General features: G+C 44.7%; 2 protein-coding genes, 1 long non-coding RNA gene and 3 other non-coding genes across 6 annotated transcripts in view; 5 read left to right on the top strand and 1 right to left on the bottom strand.

Moving 5' to 3' along the window:
• The first annotated feature begins 2,774 nt into the window (after positions 1–2,774).
• LOC26532569 (uncharacterized) overlaps positions 2,775–22,059 on the top strand; it is a 55,535-nt gene continuing 36,250 nt past the window's right edge. Inside the window, exon 1 of the long non-coding RNA XR_001451179.2 lies at positions 2,775–3,350. This is a non-coding gene — a long non-coding RNA (uncharacterized lncRNA). The remainder of the gene's footprint in view (positions 3,351–22,059) is intronic.
• Positions 3,372–4,184, top strand: LOC6902985 (uncharacterized). Its single transcript, XM_002132671.3, has one exon. It carries the CDS (start codon positions 3,432–3,434, stop codon positions 4,038–4,040), a length of 609 nt encoding a protein of 202 aa, XP_002132707.1. The 5' UTR covers positions 3,372–3,431; the 3' UTR covers positions 4,041–4,184.
• TRNAE-CUC (transfer RNA glutamic acid (anticodon CUC)) lies at positions 5,611–5,682 on the top strand. Its single transcript has one exon. It is a non-coding gene; the product is annotated as a tRNA-Glu (tRNA).
• TRNAE-CUC (transfer RNA glutamic acid (anticodon CUC)) lies at positions 6,154–6,225 on the top strand. Its single transcript has one exon. It is a non-coding gene; the product is annotated as a tRNA-Glu (tRNA).
• TRNAE-CUC (transfer RNA glutamic acid (anticodon CUC)) lies at positions 6,477–6,548 on the top strand. The gene has a single exon. It is a non-coding gene; the product is annotated as a tRNA-Glu (tRNA).
• Positions 10,657–21,490, bottom strand: LOC4817387 (kinesin-like protein GA13060). The gene is made up of 7 exons (XM_001356681.4): positions 21,211–21,490; positions 18,469–18,898; positions 17,079–17,409; positions 16,315–16,548; positions 14,903–15,508; positions 13,565–14,675; positions 10,657–13,395 (listed from the first exon to the last, which is right to left on the bottom strand). The coding sequence occupies exons 2-7, from the start codon at positions 18,802–18,804 to the stop codon at positions 12,510–12,512; spliced, it is 3,504 nt and encodes a 1,167-aa protein (XP_001356717.3). The 5' UTR covers positions 18,805–18,898; positions 21,211–21,490; the 3' UTR covers positions 10,657–12,509.

The following is a 22,059-nucleotide window of genomic DNA, read 5'->3' as shown; positions in this document are numbered from 1 at the left end:
GTGCTGCCCTTCCACCTGCAGGAATTACTCAAATTTATCTATGTTCCAGGGCATTCCTATAGTCACTCTATATCCATCTCGCTCCTGGACTCCCCCTCTCCCTTTCTATAGCATTGTTTTATTTTTGTTTCTACTTTGTCGCTTTCTATTTGTTGTTGCTGGCCTTTTCTGCTGCGGGCATTGACTGACTTCCTTCCGCCTGCCCGCTCTTTCAGGAATACGGATGGTATGGGATGGTATGGTATGGGACTGGGGGGATAAGTTCAAGGGAAGCTGGAGCACCGTGCTCCAAAGTCGGATCCGGGAGCCGCCTGGCGCCTCTCATCCGTGGCTCCGTTGCGTTGCGTGTTTCGCTTTTGTACGTTTTCTATTGCCGCTTCCTTCCGATATTCCTGTCCTCTTCTCTCTTCTCTGTTGTATTTATATTTTCTTTATTCTTTTTTTTTTGCTTCTCCCTCTTTTTTTTTTTGGTTCTTCGTTCTTTCCAGAATTTTTATACCGTGCTTTTGGAGGAGGGACGACATGGAGTATATTGTATTGGTGTAGATACTTGTATAAAATCGGAATAATGCCTGGATCTTGGAGATCAGTAAAGCTATAAACGAATATTTTGGTCCTTCCTTATCGCTTATCTCATCTTTATCAACATCTCTACCTTTTATCGGCTTCAGTTTCCTTTCTTGAAAGTTGCGATGAAGCTGTGAAGATATTATCTACAGATAATATAATACTCTAAAACTCTAAAACGTTAAAGTTCGGAATATTTTTACAGCCAGAATAATGAAGTATCCATCAATGCAAATGAAATATCCTATGAAAGTAATGCAAGCTCTTACATTCTAATTAAAACTAGGATTTGAATTAAATACAGTCAAAATGTGGCAAGGAACATCTCTTGTTGGGAATGTATTGCCATATATTCTCCTCTTATTAAGAGGGTTTTTTTTTCATTTTTATAGAGAATGTTGGAATAGTTGGGTATCTTCTAGCCCTTAGACTCCAACTGTGGCTCGCTTGGATTTTTTCTTTATTTCCCAGTGAATTTGGTTGTCTCGCACGTGAGCCGCATAATGAAATTTGCTGCCCCGACACGGCGGCCACTCCCTATTGTCTGTGTGTGTGCTTCGGTCGTGTCCTCCCTCTCGCTGTGCTGTGTGTGTGCTCCGGGGTGTGCCCAGCTGCTTAGCCTAATCTTATGTCGCCTTAAAGAGATGTCATTGGAGTTGCCTCCAGCTCCAGCTCCAGCTCCAGCTCCAGATGCTCCCTGCTGCGTCCACAACTTAATGCGAAGGAATCAGAGTTTTGGCCTGGTCTTATTTGCATTCCCGTGCGCCCAAAAGGTGACAACACAAAATGCTCAATGTGGCAAAAAACAAGCTCCCATCGACATTACCAAACAAAAACCAACAACAACACACACACATACAGCGGCAGACAGCTTGGGGTCTTAGCCTGGTCCAATGTCTGACCCCATCTCCTGCTTGGTAGTATGCCTCCTGCCTCCTATCGTTTCACACTTTTTGGCTGCGCTGTGCTTTCAAGTGGAAAATTACTTTCGCAGCTTTATGATGCGGAAATTATATGAAAATCATGGCGAATTTGCCTTACAAGGAATGCGATTCGGCCAGGACCACGACGCGGACCGTATTCTGCTCCGCATATCCTGTATACATCTGCATATGCAGCCGTAGCCTCTTCTGCCAGCTTTTCTCTGTCCGCTATCTCTGAGCCCCGATCAAGGCACCAGCCACGCCACGCCCACAGCAGGCAGCCAGCAAGCAGTCGCATAATGAAACGAGCTTTTGGCTCTGGCGAAGGGATGCCGTTGACAACTTGGTTGAGGACTCATCCTATACTCCACTTTGCCACGCCGGCAGCTGCTGACTGGCTCCATTTCCATTTGAATTAGCATAAAACGAGGCGGCTTACGTCTGTCTATTGTAGGATGGTTGGGGCATGCAGATGGGGTGTACTGTGCCGTGCCACTCCGAATCAAAGCCACCGTCGTAGAGTGCGGGGCGAGATATCATCTGTTGCTGCTATTCCTTCTGCTTTTACTTCTGCTCCTGTGCGACGACGACGACTTCGTTATCTTTTTAACTTGCTGCCGTCGTTTATTTAACTGATAATGATTTGATGGCAGTTGGCTAAGCTTTCGACAAAGCCATGTCTCCCACACCGGCGCCGACTTGACTCCCATCGCCCATCTCCGGGTGGTGGGCCACCTCCTCCTCCTAGACCCATTTCCACGCCCATTCCTGTGCCATTTACTGAGGTCAATTACACGCTTTCGATTAAATTTGCCATGGATTGGTGATGGTGTTGCCTGCTGGGTGTTGACACGGAACAGCTGCCTTAGAACGGGGAGTCCCGTCCCCCCTCGTTCGGGTCTTCTCTTTTTCCCAGCATCCATCCTTCTCTGCTCGCCTTTGCCTGCTAGGGAATGGGAATCGGAATGGGAATGGTAGAGAGAGGTATGTTGTATGTGTGGCACAAATAAAGTTGAATTATTATTTTTCTTTTTGCTTACTTCGGTCGGAGGGGGGGCTCCTGTGGTTGGGGGCGAAGTGCGTGCCCGGAATGCTCAAGTGTTGCCAAGTTGCATATTCGCTTCGTTATCCCCCATTGGGGTTATGCCACCAGCAAGCAAAAGCAGCAGCAGCAACAGCAGCTCCATCGTCAAGCGCGCTTTAAAGAGGGGATTACGCAAACCATATTGGATATTTAACAAGGAATTGCTGGCATTTCTGTATAAATTCCAGCATACTTATCCCTTTTTTAATACGCAGTGGCGGTATTTTCTTTAATGGCATTTAAATTTGTGGTTCTTTCACGTTTTTAGGTGGTTTTAGGACGGCATTCGCTTATTTTTCGTGGTGGCTGCGAAACGTAAACAAAGGGTCGCCATATTTCGATGACACTCCAGTGTGACCATTTTTTGCAGAGAGTCTATTCTAATTGAACGGAATTTTGAGAGAGCGAATGAGAATGGGAAGAAAGAGAGAGGAAAAGAAAAAGATCATGCGCCATTTCTTTGCTGCTCCGCGTTTTTCGGTTTGTTTGAAGTAAAAAGTGTTTAAATCCTCGAAAATATCATTGTTCATCGCAGTACAAAGTGCGGTTTTGTATGTACGCATGTAATTTTAACAGAACACATGTAAGTGCCTCCCAGATCGGATGAGAATGGGAAGCGAGCCAGGAAAGTAAACAAATCACGCGCCATTTTCTTGCTGCTCCGCGTTTTTCGGTTTGTTTGAAATAAAAAGTGTTTAAATCCTCGAAAATATCATCGTTCATCGCAGTACAAAGTGCGGTTTTGTATGTTCGCGTGTAAATTCTACAAAACACATGTAAGTTCCCCCAGCAATCATTCATTTAACTTTCATCTCATTGTAAAAGGGGGGAAAAAAACGTCAAAATTCGAGTTGGTGATGGGCGAACCCGCTTCGGGTCGCTGTGCACGATGTCTGTACAATAGCCTACTCCTGACCACGGCTCTGAGGGCTGTCCAGAACTTGCGGCCAGAGGAGCACCCCTACGCCTATGCGGCCTGTGCGGTGGGCGCTGTGGTGGCAGGACTCGGCCTGCTCCGTGTGATCTTCGCCAGCGGCCAGCCGCATGAGTGCCAAAAGTTGCGTGACGTGTGCCACGGGTGCCTGGTGCTGGCTCCCCTACCGTTGGTCAACATGGAGCTATACACACTATCCACGGGACTGACGAGTGCCGTGACCCTGGGCCATGCCTGTTTTGTGCTGCCCCTAAGCTTAGATCTGTGCTGTAGCCTTTTTAAGGATCGCGAGGACTGCCACACGAGCGACAGCCTGCGCAATCTCACGATTCTGGGTAACATTGTGTCCCTGGGATTTCTGGGCATGATGGAGCGGAACTTCGCCTATATCCGCATGATGCTAGTGATGGTTGCCGTCCAGTACGGCGGTGTGCTGATGGACAGCATGCAAGAGGAAGCTGGCGAGGATCTGCAGATATGCGGCACGGCCCTGTTCTTTCACCTGCTCGGTAAGGCCCTAGAGGCCAAGTGAGTAATCCTGTTTCTGGAGGGGTTAACGAGGCTTACAACTTGCGGTCGCCTTGTCCTACGCTTCAAGGGTTTCTGCATTTAATTTTCCATGAATTCGACTTTGGCTTTTTTCTCCTGTATTAAATTTCATTTGTCGGCTTTTCAATTGCTGTTCATGTTTGCTCATGTTTTTTGTAATTGCCACAACACTCCATATCCTCCCCCTATCCCTATCTTCCAATAAGGAGGCCACTTCTATGGCTTCTCTGGTGTGTCACACACACACATAATGATATATTGGCGATTACCGATGCGCAATAAGTGCACCATCCTCAATCGTACCACCCCTTAGCCGTACTCGTACACCCCTTAGCCGCCGTTCCTCCCATTGAGACGCAAAGCCATTTCATCGCTGATTCATCGCTCAATCTACCAGCGGGAGGTTCTTATCAATTGATACGGGACTGGATAACAAAGCAATTGTACTTGGATACGGTCTCAATCGTTAAGTACTTGCTGTGAAATTCCAAGTGCTTTTGATGAAATGTATGCGTTATCTATGGAATGATACATACATATATTATTAGAGCTTTAAAATAAGCCCCAAACCTTAACCATTTCCATTAGCATAGTCTTTTTTACTTTTCAACTTTTAAACGAGAACATATAGAACGTAATATGTACATATGTATGTATGTAGGTTCGGACTATGCGTATCATCTATACTACTATAATATTTTAGAGTGTTATTTTTAGAAAAATTATAGTAATTTCCATATTAGAAAAGTTTAAAAGGTTTTTGATAATAATTTATATAAAAAGGAATGGAAATTGAATAGAAATTTTTATATCTTGGGTGGAAGTCTAGTTTGCAGTGAATCTTCTAGATAATCAGACATTTTTTTCTACTTTTTCCTCATTTTCTACTACGTCGACACCGACCAATTTGCAGCACTCAAATTCCCATTAAAACCCGCGCGGTGATCGCTTCGATAATTGAAATTGCAAATGAACGAAGTGCAGATATTATGAATGCAATCAGAACCGTGTCAGAGCCTGCCTCCGAGTGAGAAAAGCTGTCAATACCCCAAATTCCCATTCCTCTCCGCGCTGATATGAAAATTCCACATTGCCCGCTGATTTCGTTGTTATATTAATGTACATATACGTATATTTTATGTATTTTCACGCTGCCAGTCAAATGACAAACTCTAATTGCAAACGGGACAGATTTTAATGAGCGCACCGCACAGCCCACAACCCCCACAACCCCTCGCAACCCCCCACTACTCCACAAATGTCCCTAAAGTGCATGCGGGTGTACAGTGCGGAGCAAAAGTTGTGTCGATTGTGGAAACTATAATTTTGGAATGGAATTGAAAATATTATAATTCAATCTATAAATACACAGAAACTGAAATTCTATAAACAATCCTCTTAGCACCATTCTTTGTATTAGGACTGGAAAAGGCGATTTATTAATAGGATAACATTATATATAGAATCGTTGAAAGTTTAACTAGATTAATCAGACTAAAGAGTTTCTATATGTCACTAAGTTCATCAAGTTACTTGACGTGGCACATTCCATCTCCCATATTGTCTAGTGGTTAGGATACCCGGCTCTCACCCGGGAGGCCCGGGTTCAATTCCCGGTATGGGAAACTTGTCAAAAGTTTCTTTTTTCATATTTTTGTATCGTGCCTCAAGGAAAATCTATTTTTACAGTATGAAAATAAGTATACGTATATATAGTTTTTGTCCAAAATCTAAAATTATACACAGCGGTTGCACAATACTGATTCGTAAGGAAGTGAGTATATATTGAATGAGTGAGAAGACCTCAAGGACTGCCACCTGGACGTGGAGCTGCCCATGGGGGAACTCCTAGCTCGCTTACGGTAATAAAGAAATAAAAGTGCCCATCGTCTTCCAACCAATCCAAACCTGTTGTGGCTAAACGACGATTGAATAATTAAATCCACTGAATTAAACAAAATGTGAATGTTAAAAGTTAGGATTAAATTTTAGATCTGGAAAAACGTTAAATTAAATGTTTTATAGATAGATCTATACAGATTGATGATCTGTAGTTTCCCAAGTCATTTAACGAATTTGACATGCGTTCCATCACATCCCATATTGTCTAGTGGTTAGGATACCCGGCTCTCACCCGGGAGGCCCGGGTTCAATTCCCGGTATGGGAAACTGTCAAAAGTTTCTTTTTTTCATGTTTTTTGTTCGTGCTTCAAGGAAAATCTATTTTTACAGTATGGAAAAACAGTATACACATATATTTACATACAGTTTTAGTCCAAAGCGGCTGTACAATACTTATTTCTAAAGAAGTGAGGAATCGAAATAACACATTAAATGTTGAAAAGTTTTATAGATTTTTCAGATCGAGGATCTATAGTCTCCTATGTCATTTAAGCCATTTGGCACAGTTTTCGTCACATCCCATATTGTCTAGTGGTTAGGATACCCGGCTCTCACCCGGGAGGCCCGGGTTCAATTCCCGGTATGGGAAACTGTTAAAAGTTTCTTTTTTTCGATCAAGGGGCATATTTTTAATAGCAGGTAGTACCATCGTGTTCACCAGTCTATTGTGTGGATTTTCTATACCTCTATCGGAATAATAATCCTTTTGAACGGTCTTTTTTTGGAACATTTTCCCGTCTGTTTCTGACTAAATAGAAACGACTCTTTGGATTAATAAGAGATTTTCATTAAGAATAGTGGTGACTCGGATCGTTCTTTTTCGATTACCTTTGCACAGGAAAAGTATATAAATTTCTTACTGGCATCTGGCATCGGCTACAAATGGGAAGGCCACAAAACTTTCAAGTCTTCTTCTTACAAATTGTTGTCTAAATGGTTATTACCGGACCGCTGTCTAGAACCAATCTTTATGGGAAACTTCTTGGGGAAAGAATCTTTCTTGGTATCAATTTCCGTTCTTTTTCCTGAATTTCCGTACACATAATATTTTATGATCTAGAATCATTTCCATCTCCATTGGAACGTGCTTTGTTGAGCCTTATATCTATGATCTGCACTGTATGATCTATATAGATGTTTCTCTATGCATTTTGTATGCCCTTTTTTTTAGTTTTTGTATTGCCCCCTCCTTTGGGGGGCAGCATTTTGCTTTATTCAACTTGACAAGTGAAGTGAGTGTGAATATTTTTTTTTAGGTCACAAAACAGCAACAAGCACAGTCCACCTCCAAATGGAACTCCAGCTCCGTACTCGTGCTTCGACTGCCTCTCCTGCTCCTCTTCCAAATGGAACTCCTACTCCGTTCCTCCTCCAAATGGAACTGCGGCTCCTGCCACGTAGCACTCCTCCCTCCCGCACCATCAAACAGTGGACTCTCTTGCAACTCTTGCTGCTACCTGGTCGGAAAAAACACACACACACACACACACACGCAGAGAGAAGGAAAAACACCTGAAAAAAAGTGCAAAAAGAAAAACCAGAAATGGTTCGAATCCTTTTCCATCCTGTTTGGAATTGGGCCTGGAGTGCGACGGAGGGGGGAGGGACTTCGGGAAATTGCAGTCAACATTTATTTCCGCAGTATGATGGAAAAATTCGAAAATAATTTGCGAGCCATAATTAAAAGGCGACAGCAGGAAAAATTGAGACAGAAAATGTTGGGGAAAAACTAGGAAAAAGTCGCCAGGAAAAAGAGAGCAGGGGAAATGAGAAGAAGTGGGGAAAAGGCTAGAGAGGAGGGAGGAGCTATAGAGAGAGTCGTCCCTCGAATGTCCTCAATCCGCTGGGGTCATAAACAATTCCATAGCGTAGACGGCTTTTCGATTTTCGCCTCAATTGGCAACATATGGCGAGCAGACTCCCAAGGAGGAGGCCACACACACACACACACACACACACACATACACATCAAAGGAGGCAGGTCCTTTGAGAGACTGCGGGGGCAGGGGGCGGGGATCGTGGGACTCTACCACTCCCACTCCCTGCTCCCGTGTGGGCGGGGCGGCATTTGCATTTGTGACTGCGAATTGCGAATGCGAAAATTTAAAGTTTTCCCGATAAGAGGGTTGTAAAAAGTACAACAAAAAAGCGTATCGGAGCGAGAGAGTCCTCGGGAACAGGAGCTGGGGACGCAAAAAAATGGCGACGTTTGCGAGGCAAGGAACACGAAAAGGGCGGCGGCGGCAGACAAAAGACGAAGACGCACCGAACGGAGGCAGCAAACAAGAAAAATCGCTGCAGGGAAAGTGGCAGGACTGGGGTGGTGGGGAGCGGAATATGGACGGGGGTCCGGGGTCCTGTAGGTGATGGGAAAAGTGAAGGATGTGCTGGGGTCGGGGTTGGGGTTGGGGCAGGGGGGGTGGTTGGCGATAGAACTTTACTTATACGAGTTTTTCGCATTGTAGAACGCGCGGCATTTGCCAGAAGGTGCCAACACATTTTATTGCTTGTACTCTACGGAGAGGAAGGGTATGTGGGGATTTGGTGATACATTTGGATGCTGCTAGAATCTAAATTCCTTGAGAATCCTCTTGTTGCCTAAATTGTTGCAAGTGTTGGATAGATTTTTTGGTGGTTTGCTGTGTTCTTGGATTGGAATCTCTTGTCTTTTCTTCAGACACTTCACAAAAAGCAACGGCTAAGACTTTAGTTCGTTGAAATAGTTTACTTTATGACTTCCATTCAACTTTCATCTAGCAGTTGTCATACTAAAGAAAATACATTTCTACTCCGAATATCCCAATACTTACTCCAAGAAATGCTGGGTCCTGCTGGGTCCAATATTAGCCAATAATCTATAGATTGTAGTCAGTGGTGCGACAGTAGCTCGTCATTGGCACTGCCCATTGTACCACATTGTATATATATATATATATTCTCGTGCACGGCAGCATCCCATGATGAAATTACCTAAAGGTGGTGTCGTCCTTTGTGGTGAGGACCATCCACTTATCCAACTCGCTCTCTCGGCTCTCAGAGAAACAAGCGCTTAAAGGAAATCGCAAACGTTTTACAAACTCCTCTATTCGCTTGCTATTGCTACATTGAAGAAAAAGATAATGAAATTATCGTGCGCTACACATCCTCTTTCCGCGACAAACGACTGATAAAGGGATGGTCTCCGAAAGAGAGCACATGTGGTGAAGCTTTCGCTCTTGCTGTCTCGATCTGTCATACGATCTAGTCAAATCCCAGCTTGCATTAGGGCACGGCTTTGGCCTGCCTACCCTTGACTAGTCTGCACCTAGCACTCATTTGGTATTTGCACATCGTCTTGGATTCTAGTTGTTAAATCCGACTTCATCGGTCTCGAACCAAACCGAACCGCGCCCTCAATCGACGTCGTCTTTGAAACGATTTAAGCCAACCGACTCGTTGTGCTCTCGAGTTATATCTAACTCTTACTATGTCTATCTCTCAATATCTAACTATTTGAGAGCAACATGATATATTGGATTTTTCTTCTTCTAAGCCATTCCCATACTTACGTTTATATCCCTTTGGTTAGGGTATACATTTTGGCGACTTTGTAAGAGCACTGCTCTCCTTTTCGTGTTTTATTGTTCGACATTTTCCCCTTCAGCGCACGTTCCCATCATCTGTTGTGCCACAGAGAGGTTGGGGGGGGGCGTGCTGGTGCCACAGCACGCGCTCCTTGCTTCAGATCTACGACTGTGAGTGCCGCTTCAATGTTTGGCAGTTCTCTCCCCGTATCCCATCGCATCGCACATGTCTCTATCTATAAAACGTCAACTTTATTTGCCCAACTGAGGCACAACAAAAATAACCATCTACCCATACCATACCATGCCGTGCCACATGTAGCATCCCCGTCCCCCATTCCCATTCATGTGGCAGCACCCACCCTTCCAGCCTTCCACCGAGTTAGCAATAAAACCAGCTGTCAATTTGTTTATATTATAAAAAATAATTAGTCTGTATTCAGCGCCGAAGTCGACGACTCCATCATATTTCTATATATGTTGCATGTTGCATGTGTGTGAGTGAGTGTGTGTGTGGCAGGCTGCAAATTGCAATTTGGGTTTTGAAAGAAGGTAGGTTTTGCTGAAGGGAAACTTCCATTAGGTGATTATATCGTATAAAATGTGTGAAAGCATAGCGAGTGGCTGAGTTGCATATATTTTTTTTGGGGGATTTTTGTCAGTGATTAATTATGTACGCTCGATAAGTGGAATAATAATCGTATGGATAATGGATAATGGATAATGGATAATGCAATATAATTAGTGTTAGACATTTTTCGTTGGATGTACGATGTACGATATAGATACATATGGTATGATGTTGAATGGCTGACTAAAAAAATCAAGGCATTTGAAAGATATTATTTATGATCCCCAAGAAATGAAGAATTTAGCTAGATATACCCGGAAGTGCTGCATACTTTGAGGCGTACTTCAAACGCTTTTTACGCATATATGTATGTGATGTATATATATATTATAATATGTATAATTTTTGTGTATTTATAGAATATGCATTAGGGCTTTGTTCCTTAAAATTCCAACCATCCAATCGCTTATAGAATATCTATATCTCTGATAAATATATACTATATATATTGATTTATTTTTTGTTGAATTTCCTCATGTTTCTTCATTGTTTTTTTTTTGTGTTTTTTTGTTCGTTTTGTAACATAGTTTATTTAGGCAAAAATGGCAACAAAATTGTATGTTTAACATTTGTCTACTTGTCCGCAAAAACCTTTCTTTCTCTTTCTTCACTACCTTATAGTCCGTTTCTTCCTTTTTTTGGTTTGGTTTTGGTTTTGGTTTGGTTTAAGTAGTAGTAGATGTGTGTATAACTTTAGCTAACTAACAATTAATTTAAACATTTTGTTGTAACTTATAATTGGCAATAAATCGTTTGAATAAGCAAACATTCAACATTTAGCAATACTTATGCGATATCTGATAACCCAAGACTAAAACAATAATAAATAGCTATATATATATATGATATATCGTGTATGTATATATATATATATATATATATTGTAGATGTTGTATGAATATAGATGTATCTCTGCATTGTAAAGTCGTAGTGATTGTAGCCTGATTATGTATATGTATATATTGTATGTATATTTTATGTTTAATTCTTTAATAGATACAACTTTGGGATACTCGCGGTCTTGGGATCTCTTTTCTAGGCTTCTTTCTTACTGGTTCCCATCCCCCCAATAATATATGATGTACCCCATTATGCTAGCTGGCAACTTAAGATACTCTTTAAAGCCCCGTTTGAACTTATGCGTGTATGTAGTGAGTGATTGAGTGAGTGATGGAATGATTCGATTGATTGATTCGATTGATTTATAGCGCATATATTGTACAGTGCGTTGCCCAACTATGAGACAGCTGAAGATTATGGTAATGACTTTGAAATGGTAATTAAATGGAAGACTTGTATGGCTGCTATTTGCATATTTTTATAGATTCATGTTGTATAATATCTGCAAATATTCTTTCAGGTCTTTTAGAAAGGCCAAGCCAGATCTTGGCCTTGAAAGACATCAGTATTTCTTTCCAAATTTTCCAAGTTTTTCCAATATACAGGCATGACTCCCATCTAGTGCCCTTGTTGATATCTTCCTAAAAATCCATTAATTTCCAATATTTTCTTTAAGTTTTATCAATATTAGGACGTTCCTTTGTAGTTTCCCTAAATTTTAGGTTCCTCAGTTTCCGCTTATTGGTTCCAATGAAAGATCTATTAATATTGCGCATCGATTTAGATACAATTTTTCTATATCTTTCATTCATATTTAATCTGAAACTCGTTAAAATAATAAAATCTTTTGGGTAGATTGATATGATTAAGATCAGTTGAGGAGATTCTTTCAAGGGAATCATGCGTGAAAAAATTCGATATATAACTGGGATTGTTGCACTACCAACTGGCCACCAAGCTGAAGCACGTGTATGTGGCAGATTTCTGGCAAAAACGGAACACAAACCGATGTGCGCTGCTGCATAACCGAATCTTTTTTTTCATACAGAAAAAAATTCAAAAATATCCCATGCAAAGCTTTTCACTTCGAAAACCATTTCACCTGCCTTATAGCTGCGAAACGCACTATACAGTAGTTATGATGTGTTTATCGTATTATTATTATTATTTTTATTATTAGGGTAGTTGTTGGGTTAGTTATTAGATTACTTAAAAATTGTGTGTGTCTTTGTTGTTGTCTTGTGGTGGCAGCCGTCGCCTAGTAAAAGTTAATCAGTCGCTATCAAAAGATCCACCAAAGGCTGTGTCTCTTCTTCTACTTTCACTTGAGTGATCCTCTCGATCCTTATTCTGATTCTCATCCTAATCTTGTCCTAAATGTTTATGATATTTTTGTTTCTTATTTTGTTCTCTTTTTTGGCCATTTGAATGCTGGACTTAGCTCTGGTTTCCTTTTGGTGGGTGTTTGGACTGAAGCTCCTCATCCTCCTGTTCCTCCTGCTCCCGCTGTTGCTGCCTAGAAGTCACTGATCTCACCCTCAGTCTCTGGATATGTGCAGGAGAAGGGAGTTAGAAGCCAATTGCAGAGGCCCTTGTTGCCGCCGCCGTTGCCCTCATGGCGGTGCCGATGCTTCTTGTGGCCGCCGACGCCATGGCTATGCCGCTGATAGTTGCCCGTGGCGGAGCCCCCACCACCTGCTCCGCAGCCTCCTCCTCCGCCGCCTGATATGGTGATGCGATGCCGCTGACCCTTGGACATGCCCGAGGCGAAGCTGCTCTCGTCAGAGTCCCGCACGGTGGCCACACTGTGGTAGCCGCTCTCCGCCCGCCGCGAGATGCCCGAATGCTTCGAGGTACGCGGCGTGGAGTTGGAGTCATGGCCGCTGTCGTACGCCTCGGAGCTGGTGTTCAGCGGCAGCAGTGGCAGCCTCGACTGCGCCGCCAGTGGCAGTATGTTCGTGATCTCATTGAGCTTATGCTGGGCATCCTCCAGGGAGTTCCTCTTGCCCACCGCCGCTGCCATGGCCTTCTCGTCCAGCTCGCAGATGTCGTCGTGCTGTGGCGCGAAACGCTTCTCGCTTTTGGGCAGACTCGGATCGGAGGCGCCATCCGGCTGTCGCAACAAAGCGTAATCATCCATCCCGGCAATCTCCATGATGCCATTGAGACTCGGCAGCGATCCCTGGCTGGGGCTGTGCGACGGCTGCTTGGGCGGACTCGGCGTCAGGCGGTAGGCGGGCTCGCTGCAGACGCTGCTCTGGCCCACATTGAACCGGAACACGGGCTCGCTGAACACACTGCTCACGTCCGTGCGGAAGAGCGCGGCGGAGGGCGTGACCTCGGCCATGGCCAATTGGGAGGTGAAGATCTCATGGAGGCGTGCCAGTTGGTCGAACTGATGTCTGGAGAGAGTAGAAAGAAGAGCGAACGGGAAGGGGATATTAGTGTCTGTCTCGCAGAGGGATTATTGATTCATGATTGGAGCTGAAAGGATAGCTTTGCGAGTCCTTTCGACACATTGCAAAACGCTGTACTTTGGAAATATGCTTTAGATAGAAGAATCCCACTTACCTTGCTCTCTCTCCGCACTCGCTGAAGGATTCACAGGCCATATTGAAGCTGGACACAAAGGAGAGATTGTCGCAGTGGCTAAGAGCCGAAAGCGGATGCATTGAATGCTCCTGTTCCCGGGCCATGGTGCGCGCAATCTCCTCCTCGGTGACCTGCAGCCCACAGTCGATGCTGCGCTGTGAGGAGGGGCGATGATGTTGATGCTGATGATGCGAGGAGGAGGCACGACTGGCCACCAGATCGGCCTCGTGAAGCTGTTCCCTGGAGACATGCCGCGAGAGCATGCGATGCAGGCTGTCGTGCGAGATGTCCCTGGAGCCCAAAGGGTCGTCGAACAGCGGCAGAGCGGGAGGCACTTCCGAGGGACCGCTATCCTGATCCTCATCGCCATCCGGCGGCAGTGACATGTCCTGGCCGAGGAGGGGCTGGCTCTCGAAGCACTGCTGTGGAAGATCCATCGATTGTTGTTCGGGAGGGAATGCAGGTCTCTCGGGCAGATCCAATGATTTCTGCTTCAGCTGCGACAGCTTCCAATGCAGGGCCGTGGGGGAATTGCTGGCCGACACCGTGGCCGGACTCTGGAAGACTTGCGACGTTTGAGTCTCCACCCACTGCCGGATCATGGTCTTCTTGTGCGAGTCCATGAAGCCATAGCCCTGCGTCTGAGCCCCAGCCGCTGGGAGATTACCGGCCGTGAGGGACCGACACGACAGGGACTTGGGTCCATCCACCCACGTCTCGCACTGCTTCACGTGATTCACTTCGCGCATCAGGTGCCGTGCCTCCGCCACTTTGGCTCTGGACACTCGTGGTCCATCGATCCATTGCTCCTCCGTGATCTTTCGCATGCCTGCTTCCAGTTGTTCCAAGGCTGCTCCCGGATGTGCACCGCCATGGGCTCCGGAATGCGCTCTACGTAGAGGAGAGCCTTTGGGCGAGGGCACATTGGATCCCTTGGAGACCATATGTCGGGGTATGGGTATTGGCGATCCGTGGGCAATCTGCTGTTGCTGTTGCTGCTGTTCGTGTGGGACCAGAGGCGACGAACAGGCTCCTGCTGCAGCTTGACGTTTGAGGCTGCCCATGGGACTATTTCCGGGAAGCTTTTTGACTGCGTGAAAGGAGGAAAATGTCGAAAACCAAAAGGATTAGCTACGACACCGGGTGCTGAAAGATTCTTCAGACCAAAAAGCAGTAAAATACTATCTAAGGATCCCATATATTTCCCAGCGCGTAGCCTTTTTTTGTTTTAGCACCCATAAATTCCCATATTGTCCTCGTTCTTCGACCATTCCCATCGTTACTTCTGGTCTTTGGGCTTCTATTTCATTTACTTACCCTTCTCTCCAGCTGCTGCCATTGCCTTCTTCATCATCATGGGACTGGACAGACCCGCTTTCATCTGCGTTGGCGGCTTCTCCAGGCCACTACCCTTGAGGGCCTTGCTCATTATCGCCCGATTGTCGCCGGCACTGAGCGATGGCAGATACACAGGCGGATGTTCGCCGTCGGTGGCATCGTCGTTGGGTCCCATATAGATGACCGTATCGGCGGAGATTTCAGAGCTGGAGGGATCCGCCCCAGAGCCGGCTGAGGAGCCGCCGCCGCCGCTGAGGCCTTGTGCGAGGCCTACGGCCAGGGGCATGGGGACACGATGCTTGCGGCGGCGCAGGCGATGGATGCGGGAGGCAATCTGAATGGTGGAGAGGGCATCCTGGTAGCTCTGCTCGTGCAGGACGTGGGCCACAATCGCCACGTGGCAGGTGATGGGCGCCAGGCAGTCCTTGAGCAGCGGCGTCAGCGGGTGGTCCTTGTGCGGCGGATGCCTCTGGCCCGACAATATGGCCAGCAGTATGTTCCCGATCCCCGACAGGGGCAGACCCCCGCTGCGATTGGCACAGCCGCCCAAGTCGATGATATGTAAACGGCTCCGACCGCCAGCCACTGTAAATCACAAGGAAAAAAGAAAGGGCGATTGGGGAGTCAGAGGTTGAGTGTGGAAATGGGGATTGGGTGAGGATTGGTGTTCGTGTTGGAGTAGGAAATGCGACACTTTAATGGTGCTGCTGCCTCCCCGTCTAGTGCCAGTCAAGCATTTAGCGGGCCACTTGAGTGGCAACAGCAACAACAACAGCAGCCGCCACTCCGCCACACAACCCCGCAACCCACAACAAAAGGCAATAAGAAAGAAATAAGAGGGATTCGGTGACCGAAGCTGTTGATACCCTTGCAGATTTTTTTGCTTTTCACCTGTAGAAAGCCATAATCATCTAGTGAGGGTCTTTAGACATTTTGTTTTGTTAAATCTCGTTCGACTCGTAGACATCGATTCTTCGTTAGACTTCGTAACCTTATCACTTTTCCCCCTTGGCCTTGACACCGCAGATGAAAATCGTGCACTTTTTGATAGGTTCTGACTTCTATGTATTCTTTAGTGTAAGTCAACTTTTTAATGTTTAGCTTTTCGTCTGAAAACTATATAATTTAGTATTCCAATCTTAGAGGTTCGAATCTTATATACAGCATGAACCAAAAAAGGAGAAATCTGTGTCCAAATATCTCTAAAAACTACGGGAATAAGGATGTACTATATATTCCATAACAACGGACAGACGACAATCGGTTTCTTCGTATCGAATTTTCTATGGCTGGGCAGATTCTTCTATCATCTGCTATAAACCATACCCCCTTTCTCTCTTTTTTGGCAAGGGTATCACATATTCCCGTCAAACAATAAGGTAGACACTTACCACCCCCCTTGCGGGACAGGCTGTACTGGTAGACATGCAGCGTAAAGATGAGGGCGGACTCCAAGGGGGCCGTGCCCCCGCCTGCAGGCGTGGAAGTAGAACCGGAACTTTTTAAGCGTCCGGCCAGAGCGGAGTCGAGAAAGAGCGCCGCACGCTCGGCGGTGGGTGCACGTAGTTCCGTTGGACCGCCAAGGAAGTCGTCACGCAAATAAATCCCCGGGGAGTCGTCAGATTCTGTGTAGTCGGAGTAGGAGTAGCAGGAGTTCCAGCAGCAGGAGTAGCAGGAGTTAACGATGGAGTCCAGAGTAAGACAAAGACGGAGATGGAGACCGAGAGGTAGATGGGGAGTGAATGAAAAGGACATTAGGTTTTTATGTTGGAATAAACGCCACATTCTATGAGCACTGCCAGGGGACGACTGAGAACCAGGAGAACCAGAGAGGGCGAGAGGAGGGGAGGGAGGTAATGGGAGGGAGGGAGGTAAGTGGGTGAGGTGGCATGGGGCATATGGAAGGAACACTGGTTCGCAGGTTAAGTTTATTCAAATTGTGCCAGTTACGACGCGACGACCCGACCCCAGTCATCATCATCATCGCCATTCGCCCATGGCCCAGGGGCAACATTACAACACGCCCCCTCAATGTCCATTCATTTTGCCCCACCCCCAACTCGCTGGCAGCAAACAGGTGGCATGAAAACCCATGCCACAGCAACTATCTCTGGGTGACCCTCTGGTGCCCCTTGTGCCCCATCCATCTGCTTACCAGCCGCATGCGAGATGAGCAAATCCGTGGAGAGTGCATCCGGTTTTGTGGCACTAACGCCCACAGCGCTAACGCGCACTGAGAATCGAGCTCCGCTCTTCTGCCGCCGCTCCTGGATGCCCTTGTAGAGCCAGGCTATGGCACAGGGGGCGGCTCCCAGAGAACATGCCGCCACAGACCCTGTTCCAGTCCCAGTCCCAGTGGCCACATCGCCACCCAAAACCGTGTGGGGCTGGCCAGTGGAGGGGTAGCCCATCGCCAGCAGGCAGCCATCGGAGCCCTCCAGTACCGCGGGAATCACTTCGCTGAGGGCCGATGCACACACATCCGACTGAAACGGGGGGAAGAGAGTAAAGGGGAAGTGAATAAAGAACGGAATAAGGGATGGCATGGGGTACCCCTAATGTGGGGTCTGATTGGGGGTTAATTCGATTATTCGATTGCTGATTAGAACAACAACTATTCGGGAGGAAGGGTAGATTATATCTTTTAATTCGATTCGATTGGGTATTTATTGTAGTTTGAGGGATTGTCTGATGAGAGATGAGTGATGTGATGGCACTTTACGGGTCATAAACCTCGTGAATGGATTTATGTGGTCTCTGGAAATAATGGATTATGATGTGAGAATAGTTTTGTGTGTTCCTGACAATAGTTTTGTGACTTCTCTTTTTGGGTGTGTTTTAACATGAGAATTGAATTTTATTTTAACGAGGGTGACACGTCTACATTTTCTTTGCTATTTTTAATAAAGCCATCGTATGGGGCCATTTTTTCAATTCATCATAAACTTTGCTTTTCAAATTTTACTTTTTACTTTTACTATTTTAAATTATTTTCTAGGTCTAAAATCGGTCTACTGATTGATGTTTATCAGTTAAAGTTATATAAAATGAGTTAATTTAAAATCTTTATGGAATTGGGATCAACATTTCATCTACTGAATCTTTTTCCTAATCATTTTCTTCCCAAGAGATCTAACATCTTCCCTTTTATTCTTTAAAATTCCTCAGAGTTTCATATCTGCTTCACGTACACATTTCGGTAAACTTATCAACATTTTTCAAGTATTATTCAAACTCAATCTTTTCAAATTTCAAAAGTTATTTTCTGTAATCCTATTAAACGCTATATTTTTAGTAGTAGATTCATTGAAATCTTGAACCGATCTATTATTAATTATCCTAAAAAGTTATATGTATCCAAGAGATCTCCGAATCTCTTGAATTGCATCTGTTTATTCCTCGTGTATTCTCAAATCAAATATTAAAGTGATTTGTTAAGAACATAAACCTAGCAAATAAACTATTCTATCGCACCCAGAAAGTTTTTCGATATATTCTGAAAAGTTTTAACAACCTCTCCCATAGAATCCATAAACCTCTCTCACCTGTTTATCCTCTGCGGTGAAGAGATTATCAAATGCAAACATTTTGGGCGCTGCCACCATGGGTCCTCGCTCCTGGGCTGCCTGCGGGGGCGGACACACATTCCGGGGATCGGTGAGCGTCACCTGACGCTTCTTCTTGTCCAGAGCCATGAATTCGGGCTCCCCGTTGGAGTCCTTGTCCGGGGCTCTGTCGGAGACCCGCAGCATGACCTTCACTTTGCCAACGCCGTAGCATTCGCGGCTGCTGAGGCGTCGCGCTAGACCCGGCGGCATGGGCGGCGGGGCACGCTGCAGTGCACCGCAGAAGCCGCCGTTCCGGGAGATGCTAGAGGCCATGGCTGGTGCTGCTGCTTCTCCTTCTCCTTCTGTTCGTCCTTTGTTTGTGGCTGCCACAGTTGTGGAAGTTTATGGCTGGAAGCACTTTGGTTTCCTTTTTGGATTTGAAGCGGAATAAAATTGGGAGTTAATAAGAATCCCAAATGATTGGACGCCGCATTCCGCCGAGCTTCCGTTTTTACGACAGGGATCTCGGAATGCAATCCCCAATATCTCTACGTATTCCCCACACACATCCACACACAATGTTTGCTTTATATCATTGCCAAAAGATTTTATGGCTCTTTAAATAGTTGCCAGCATCTTGCCAGAGTTTTGTGGCCCCCGTCATAAATTGCGATTTCGGCTCGGGCCAATGGGCATAAGTTATTTGAACCAGGCCAGGGCCCCCAAAATAAGGGTATCTCTCTACCACCCGTCTATGGTAATGGCCATAACACTTTCTCTTTATGGTTATGGGCCATCTGTTTATTGGGCATATGATGCTTCACTGTACTATCATCACTTTCCACTATCACTGTCTCGCTGTCACACTGTCACTGTCTCACTGTCACTTAGTTGTGCTCTAAGCTCGTGTTTTATTCACTTGTAGCATCTTGTGCATAAACTCCAGATTTATGTTGAATTTGTTTAGGGTTTTATGTGCTTTTATTAGGCAAATTATACGCCTGCCTGGACATCTTCAAGGGTCCACTCTTGGCAGGACCACAGGGGTCCTTTGGCCTGTAGACTGTTGTTATCTTTTGTCATATTTTATGTCATTATAATGTTGCGTTTCAGCTTTATTTGTACAAACTTTCTTGTAAATTAATTTATTTGGGGACTGTTTTTGCTTGGGGATTGGGGGGACATCTTTTCAAATGGTATTTTTATAGCCGGTGCTTAAGAGAGAAATTTCATTCTACAAGAAATTATATTTTGTAAAAGGCAGAAGGAAGCTGTTTTTTGAAGGCATGATTTTAGCACAAGAATCCTTTCATAATTCCTGCTAGAGATTCATTCTAGATCTACAAATATGATCATTCAAAATCGTCATTTAAATTTCTAGTTCCATCAATCATTGGATGTTGTAATTTGATATATTAAAATTATATACAATTTTCCAACTATTTTCATTAAACCATACCTTTGAGGTAATCTTTTCCATATTTTATTTAAAAATTAATTATCATTTAAATAATATTCTCAAACTTAAGTGCCAGTATTTTCCTATTATCCTTAGGAATATTTCTTATAAATCATAATTGTATTCCTTTAGATTTATTCTACACCCTAAAATCTTCAAAGTATTCCTTTAGTATTCTTCCTGATTATCATTGTAAAATATTTTAAAGATCGCTTTACATTTAAATTCCGGAAATTTTTTAGCTACCTATCGTTTATTTACTCAGCTGTTATATCCTTAACATCATTATATTACCAACTTTGCTCCTAAATATTTTATGTATTTTCCTCAATTTTTAAAGTACATCATTATCTCTAATGGAACTTGTTATATTTTTCTACCATTACTTATAATGGCTTGCAAATGAATTTGTAAAATATTCATGTAAATTTCCTGGGGAAATGTTTCAAATTATGTGTAATAAGATCTTTGAAACTTTTTCCTACAACATTTTTATGTGATTTTCTCCATCTTCAAGGAATACTTTTTGCAATCATTATCGTGTAATCCGACTTATGTATGTTTTCCATACTTTATGTTCGAGGCATGCAAATTCCTTTGGACCTCTCTCTGTCATCCTGCTCCTGCTGCTGCTCCTGCTCTTTCTGTCAGGTTCTTCTACTGGGGCGCCGTGACATTTCTTCAATGCCTTCATTATTATTTCAATTTGAGTGGGGAACGTGACATTTTTGCAACGTCTTTCATTAATATTGTCCCTAGCCCTCCCCCCTTTTCTCAGGCCTATTCCCCTCATTCCTTGTTTCCTCCTTCCACTTTCCCATGCCCATTCCGCTGGATCTTCTACGAGTAGTATTGCCTTGCTTCCTTCATGAATGACAGGCAACAACTTGGGTCTGGGCTTGGGTTCAACTTCATTTTTCAGACTACACCTGCCACAACCTCTACGAGGACGTTTTTTTTTTGTTTGCTCTCTTTCTGCTGCTCCTTCCTCCTTCTACCTTCTACCTTTTTCCCCTGCCTCTTTGTTCGCTTTTTTTGGCTCAACTTCGTTTTGTTTTGGAGCTGTCCACCTTTTGAGTTTTAGCTTTGGGCTTTTCACACAAATCGATTGGCAATGCCTTCTAATTGTACGACGCGACCGACGACGCACAATGGCGCGGGGGGCTGGCTGTCAGTCAGCGGGGTGGTAGGGGGCAGGTCTCTCTTTGGCACAACACACACACACACTCGCACACACACAGAAACAACGGGCACACGCTAACGGTATAACAAACACAAACCCTTTTTTTATGACTGGCAATTTCTTGTTGCTGTTGATTTCATCTTTGGCTTTTGCGATTCGCTCATTCGGTTTCGCTTAAACATGATTTACACTGTACTACACAAGCATCGAACACATCCAAACTTCTGCTCCGACTTTTGCTTCGATTTGTTGTTGGTTGTTTGGTTCATCCACTCATTCACGCGACGCGAACGACGCCAGTCGCGTGCCGTTTGCGTTGGCATTACAATTTCAACTGCCGTTAGACGTCGTTGGCTTTGGTGGAAGAGCCAGACGGCACGAGTTTTGGGGCGCGCTCTCCCTCATTCACTGCGCAGGCGTGCGAGAAGGGAGGAGAGTCAGCGTTTAGTAGAGTGTTGTTTTTGCTGGCAATGCCTCCCACCCAAGGGTGGCCTTTGGTAAGGTACGGCATGGCACTTGAACACATGCCAGTACGACTATACAATCCTCATAAGGGGTGTCTAAGCTTATCCTGTGGCATCATACTGAATGCCGTACTATCTGTAAATACTACTGCATACTACTTAGAGTGCAGAAACACATTCCCAACGGATCATTATTACAATTAGACTGAACAAAAATTAAAATTTAAGGCGCTGTTGCTGTTGACTCTTATTGTTATTGTTATTCCTAGAGCAAGGGGTATTTAAAACGTAGTTGTTACCATTTGTTGGTTCAAAATCATTGAGTAGACGAAGAACGTGCTCCTCGAATATCTAAGAATGCCATACCTTCCATAAATAAACCTTGCTTCTGGCTTGCTCTTTCGAGTTTGTTCTTTGATTTCTCGGGTTTGTTCTTTGATTTCGGAAGCTCTTCGGCTCATTGCCTGCCTCTCTTTACTCTC

This window comes from Drosophila pseudoobscura, chromosome 4 (assembly GCF_009870125.1).
Source record: "Drosophila pseudoobscura strain MV-25-SWS-2005 chromosome 4, UCI_Dpse_MV25, whole genome shotgun sequence".
Classification (NCBI taxonomy): domain Eukaryota; kingdom Metazoa; phylum Arthropoda; class Insecta; order Diptera; family Drosophilidae; genus Drosophila; species Drosophila pseudoobscura.
This window is presented reverse-complemented; position numbering and strand designations above follow the sequence as displayed.

What these genes read in the sequence shown, in the direction of transcription:
- LOC6902985 (XM_002132671.3), top strand. Translation starts at nt 3,432, where the DNA reads ATGGGCGAACCCGCTTCGGGTCGCTGTGCACGATGTCTGTACAATAGC.
- LOC4817387 (XM_001356681.4), bottom strand. Translation starts at nt 18,804, where the DNA reads ATGGCCTCTAGCATCTCCCGGAACGGCGGCTTCTGCGGTGCACTGCAG. An exon ending in CCTGTCCCGCAAGGGGGGTG is followed by an intron (nt 15,509 to 16,314) that starts GTAAGTGTCTAC and finishes TGTGATTTACAG; the next exon opens with TGGCTGGCGGTCGGAGCCGT. An exon ending in GAGTGCGGAGAGAGAGCAAG is followed by an intron (nt 13,396 to 13,564) that starts GTAAGTGGGATT and finishes TACTCTCTCCAG; the next exon opens with ACATCAGTTCGACCAACTGG.